A 6,269-nucleotide genomic window follows, 5' to 3' on the forward strand; every position below is an offset into this window, starting at 1 on the left:
AGAAGTCATACCCGTTTTGAAGAAGGACTTCAGAGAGCTCCCACATGGGGCTGACCATGCTGCGGCTGGACCTTCTGTTCATACCACTGTGTGTCACATTCTGTAGACTTCTGAACCCCCAATATCCAGATATAATGAGCATCTAAAGACATCTGTATGTGACAGCACTGTATAAATTAGCGTGCATGTGCACGTGTGTATATGCTTGTATGTCACCTAAGCAGAAAACAGAAACACACAAACATAGAAGCCAATATATGAACTGACAGTAGAATAATGAGAAAGAGAAATTTTAGTGGTTTTTTTTTTTTTTTTTTTTTTTTAAGAAGTGGGGGTGGAATAGGACGTCCAATCAATCAAAAAGCTTCAAAGGCAGCTAATTCCAAATTTAAGTATCAGACACAGTAAATGGCAACGGGAAATTTTCATCTCCCAGCATCGTAAAATTTTTCAGAAAGAATTCCCACAGTGTAAAAAATCTGTAAGAAGCTGATCCCTAATAAGAATTCACTGAGCTGGTAGTGGGCTCTTATTGTGTGTGTTTAAGCACTTCCACAGAGGAGAACTCTTACAGAGCTTGGGGCAAATCCTGCAATCCTTACTCAAAGGGATTTCTTCTGCACAGTATGAAACCAGGACTTCAAATGGGGGGAGTTTTGAAAGGGTTTTAGGAGAGGTACATCCTCAATTTTCAATCTGTCCAAAATCACAGAAATCCTCATCTGAAAACACTTCATAGTTGAGATGAAAGAAAAATAGTGTACCAACTATTTTCCTACTTTGTTTCTGAGTTCACTGTATATTCTTTCTCTCATTTGGCTAGCATTAATTAATGCTTTTGCTGTAAAAACACCAACTGAAAACCACTCACTAGTTCCAACATAGATAAAAAGGAAGGTATTATTGCTAAAATACCAACATGTGTTAAAAACTAGCTAAAAGGAAGGATGTTGAAAGTAAAAAAAAAAAAAAAAAAAAAAGAACAAATTCAATCAGAGGCACATTGCACTGCAGCTGAATTTGTCCCAATATAAGTAAAATTTGCTGAAGATGTGGAATTAATTAGGGATAGAGAACAGCCAACAGATTCATTTCTAAGAATAATTTTTCTAAAAATATTCATTAGTGCCCTGAAAAATGAAGTCAGATACATGGTTTCCAAACACACTAAGCGGTAGTTGATATACCAGAAATTATATGGCACCAAGGGTTTAGATAGGTTGGAGAAATTTATACATTATTTTCTATGTGAGGCAATATAAAAGTGATTTAGGCAAGTACTTGTTAAATGGATCAGAGTTTGATGAGATAGTAAAAAAGAAACTTAGAGATGAGTAATAGCAAGAGAAAAGAGTCATATTGAAGATAAAATGTAAAAGGTTCTGGATTATAAAGAAGAGCTTCAAAGCTAGGTAAAGAATGCTAACTCTACAAAATCCTCTGTCTTTCTTCATCAATGGAAAGCCAAAAGGACAATGGGACCATTCTATTCACTGAAGAATTCACTGAATTCACTGAAGAATTAACTTAAATTATCCACCCTCAAGTTAATTTCTCTCAGGTTATCAAATTCAAATCAGAGGAACTATACTGCCAAACAGTGATTAAACCATACAAAATCGCAGTGTTGACATGCTACTAGTTGTACTAACATGAGATGTAGCTTAATCCCCTTGACAGACAAGTCAGCTTGAGTTAAAACTATTGCTAGTTAAGAGGCTCACTTGTGTGCAAAGGGCATGCAAGTTAGGGATAACAGTTGACTTAGCCCATGATGCTTCAAGGATCATGCTTTATTTATTGAGAGAATCCTCAGAAATTACTGTTCAAATTTAGCCATATTTTCTTGACGTCTGATTTTCATTTTCGCTAATCTTCACTAAGTCCCAATAGCAAAATTGCCCAGTTGTATTATTCAGCTTTTTTGTCTTTGCTCCTGATGCAATAATTCACTGTGATGATCTACAAATTCTCAAGGCCCTTTGTTCAGAGCTTGTTGCAAGAGGTTAATGTGGAACATCAGAGCTTAAAAGAATGCATAATTTTGAGCCGTAGCTATGGCTCAAAAGAGGTCAATTCAATGAAATACTGCTTGTCTTGACTGGATTGCCTAGCATTTCTCTTACTTTTTCAAGTCCTTTCATAGCTCTGATTCTCAGAACCCCACACAAGATTTAGCTCATGCTCTTTAATGTATTCCATCAGCTTTGTAGAAATGCAAGAAAACCTCAAAACATTTCCACGAAGTATATTTATATTTCTCTACAAAAATATGCCTCTCCCACCCCCTCCCCATTATTGAACATAACCCTGGGGTCAGATTCTGACCTCAAACACAAAGCATGCAACATCTCAGTAAATCAATAACAACTAAGCAGCACATAAGAAACCAAGACTAGCCACCCTGCAGTACAGCTTGTTGGACATCCTCAGAGGGAATGCAGAGCTTTCCAAAATCAAGGCAGCTTTATTTTAATTAAGTTGCAATGAAGCCCTCTGACAAGGGGCAGATTTTTGTTGTAAAGTAACTGCTTTTCAGCCACCACAGTCCCTGGCTCTGGGCTGTCAGTGTGAGGGGCTGATGCCTAGACCCCCTCAGCCCCCAAAACCTCCATATGCTACCTCAGCTCCCAGGCTCCCAGGACTGACATATTTTTTTTAGGCAATGTGATGGGGAGCTAGCAAGCTGGAAGCCTAAACAGCCTCAGTCCCTAAGTGCAGAGCCTCCCAGCTGGGACACAGGGCCCTAAGCCTCTGATCCTTCGGTGAGAAACCCAGACCCTCGGATCTCTAGGAATGGCAGATCCTTAACTTCGGCTGTCTGGATCTGCACCTCGAGGGCAGCCCATCTAGCAGAGTGCCTGAAATCCAGTGAGCCCGACACAATGCCAGGCCCCATCCTCTTCCATGGGGTTTTTAACTTTTTGGCTTAGAACTGTACATTGACGTGACACAATCTTGTCTGGAGCTGCTATGCAAGAAGTATACTAATTATTTGTAGAGCCCACTTGAAAATGTAACATGTAAAGTAGCTCTGCAGTTGTTGCAAGCAATTTAACGTTCAAAGAAGTGATTTATAATATCAGGCTTCCCAAGATTACGACCATAATGACTATCTGACAGACTTTATAAGCAAATCGTCCAGTCATTTCAATTGGATTCTGGCTGGCTAAGGACTGGGAACTGTAAAAAGGCTACAAGATTTGGCCTAGAATCAGAAATAACATTTGCTGTTTTCCAAACGTGCGGTAAACAAGAAAGGAGATATTAAATTTTTGTACATCTCTCAGCACATGCAAATGAGAATGGAAAGAGCCTCATCAGACAAACACAGAACAACGGCCATCTGGATCCAAACCCTGCTCCAGCAGAAGTCAAAGCCTTGAGCCTCCTTTTGGCATTATTTACGTCCGTGTAAAGCGGGAGTAATTCTACTCAAGGTGGCAGGTAATATTCTGGCTTTGAAGAACTCTGCTGTAAAAGCCCCACCGCCTTCAATGGGGGGAAGATTTTGACATAGGGAGTGCGGTGTAAAACCCAGAGTCAGGCCAGCTCGCTCCATGACTTGACTGGTGCAGGAGCTGGCCCCTGGGAGGATTTCAAACAGGTCTGTATTTCCACGATTTCGCAACTTAAAGCAGAACAGAAGGGAAAGATGCTTACCACAGAGAGGGAATTGGAAAGCAGTGTCCCGTCTTGGCCAAGCATGTTGGAAACTGTAATTTCAGGTAGATCCATGTTTTGTGGGTGGAATGGAAGGAGGCCGTTGTGGTTCATGGGATGACACAGAGAGTGGTACCCAGACTCTATCTCATTCAAGTGCACCAGGGAGTGGTCAGGCAATGACGGAGGAGTTATAGGAGGTATGTTAAAATCTTCACTTTCAAGACTTGGGCCAGGAAAAGACTGAAAAAAAACCAGACAAACAACAAATGGAAAGTGCTATGAGAATCATATGAATACTGGTCAAGAATAATAATAAAAGTCACATAAAACAAACAAAAAGAGCCCAACTCACATACTTCTAAGCAGGAGCTTCAATTTAACAAAGAGAATATTTTATACACCCATATATTATAACAGTGGAGTTTCACCATTATGTATGGAAGAAAAATTGCCTCTAAGGCATAAGAATCTCTGATACTTTCACAGCTTCCATTAAAAAGAGATTTTTTTTAAAGGAGTTGAATTCAAACAGATTTCAAGGGTCCTATTAAAATTTTCCAAGAGTGTTCATCTAGCTGAATACCTTTTTCATGGGAATTGTGGAAAAGGGAATGCAATTTATAAAATTAACATTGGCTCAAAATGGTTCATAAAACTCTCTGCTACTCAGACCAAGAATTATATAGTGAAGAGGAAAGATACCTCTTTTAGGCTTACAGGAGAGCCATGCATTTGTTCTGCTACAAAGAAAAACAAATAAATACAGGAATAGTACATACTATGTATGAATATACTTTATGTTTATATACGTTTATTATGTCTCAAAACCACTGATTTTTCCTTTCTTAATCTATTAAGTCAATGATACATAGATTTTGTCAGTCATCTAAAAGAGTTGCTCCACAAAGCAACTGTTTAGTCTTTTGTTGCCTGCTGCCATCAAGTCATCCAACTCAATCTGATCCAAGGAAAAGCCACAGGCAAAGTCAGAGTAATGCACCAAGGTGGATAATTGCTATTATTTATCTACATTCCTCGTAGAGTAAGTAGGTTCATTTGGGGGGTAGGGGTGTGTACGCTTCTATTTCTTAAAGGAAAAAGGTGAGCAGGTTAGATACATGATCCGAACCAAGAGTTAAGGGGATCAGTTGCAGTGGTTCAGCCTCAAAGCCTGCTCTGCTTTTCTGAGAACAGCCACAGCTCTCATCTCCTTTGCAAGCGCTCAGTCTTTGCACATCCCACGCCCGTAGTCACGAGGTTTATAGCACAGAGACTACTTCCACCCTTCCTGCCCCTCTGCAGCAACGCAGCCCGGCTCCGAGGGCTGCTTTTGTTAATTCTGGAAACGCACAGATTTAAATACATTCTGCTCCTGCAAAGTGTCTTCAGGAAAGACGAAAACGAGGGCACAATTTCAAAGAGCAGCTATTAGAAGAAAATGTTTTCCCCAATATGAGTTTGCAAATGGAGGACAGTATGGTGTATGAATTCATGCAGAAGGATAAGGGAAGAATCGATGCCCAATTATAAACAAAGGGGTTTTTCATTAGTCATCATAGTCATACTGTCCTCCCAATGCCTGAGGTTACTCTCCTCTGTACGAGCGTGGATATAAAAACTTAAATCAGCTCGGCAACAAACAGTGCTACATGTTTTCAATGAGCTGCTGAACACAGAAGAACCTACTCTAGTGCACATTGCCGTGGGTTTGGTTGCTTTGCCTGTTTCCCAACAAGGTTTACACCTCTGTTACCAAGTATCTTAGTATGAAATAGAACAGGAAGGCTGGACTGCAAAGGCCAAAGTAAAATCCCAAAGAATGAAAACGACAGAAGAGGGAGAGGAGAAGGTTTGGCAGGGATATCACCTTCCTTATGTCTGAGGACTTTGATTCTGCCCATGTTTTCCAGCTGCGTTTCTCACCTCTGGCACAGGAGTTTTCTCTCCCCTTGCCCCTGCCCTCTCCTTAACGGGAAGTTGGTGTGAGCCTACTGCTATTTGTAAGTCGTATTTGCCCCTGCTTTTAGAAGCCACAACGAAGCCATCAGTGGAGACATCTCCAAGGGAGGAAATACAGTAAAAATGCACCCTCACTACATGGCGAGGAGACTTACACATGGCAAAGAGAACACATCGTATTTACTCAACCACAATGTGCAAACCCAAATAAAAGTATTATGGACACTATACACTAACTATTTGCTAATTACTATTATATAAATCGATGATGAAAAGAAAGGTGCCTGAAGTGAGCTAAGGTCTAATATCACAGTAACAAAGCAGTGAGGAACAGAAATGTAGGAAGGGACAACATCCATAAGGCTCTTCTGAACCAGCACTATCCGCCCAAGTACACTGAGATTTGGTTACTGTAATCCTGGTGAGCTTAGAGCCGTGCAACCTACAGCTACCAGGAGGGATTCAGGAGCTGTGAGAAGGACATGTTGTGTTCAACACTGTCTTTTCTACTGCCCCAAAAGACTGACGGCCTCAAAAGAGTTTTCTCTCCCATGATTCTGCAGGTACAAAGAAATGTTAACTCAACATCTGCTCCCCCCCCCCCCCCCCCCCTCCCCCCCCACACCACACCCTTGTGCTTCTTC

General features: G+C 40.8%; 1 protein-coding gene across 1 annotated transcript in view; it reads right to left on the bottom strand.

Annotated features, from left to right (window-relative positions):
• Nucleotides 1-6,269, bottom strand: part of TOX (thymocyte selection-associated high mobility group box) — a 91,224-nt gene that overhangs the window by 84,619 nt on the left and 336 nt on the right. Inside the window, exons 2-3 of the mRNA XM_009706422.1 lie at nt 5,590-5,723; nt 3,664-3,906 (exon numbers count right to left, since the gene is read on the bottom strand). Of these exons, the coding sequence (XP_009704724.1) occupies nt 3,664-3,906; nt 5,590-5,723 (377 nt within the window). The remainder of the gene's footprint in view (nt 1-3,663; nt 3,907-5,589; nt 5,724-6,269) is intronic.

This window comes from Cariama cristata, unplaced genomic scaffold (assembly GCF_000690535.1).
Source record: "Cariama cristata isolate BGI_N322 unplaced genomic scaffold, ASM69053v1 scaffold628, whole genome shotgun sequence".
NCBI classification, from domain to species: Eukaryota; Metazoa; Chordata; class Aves; order Cariamiformes; family Cariamidae; genus Cariama; species Cariama cristata.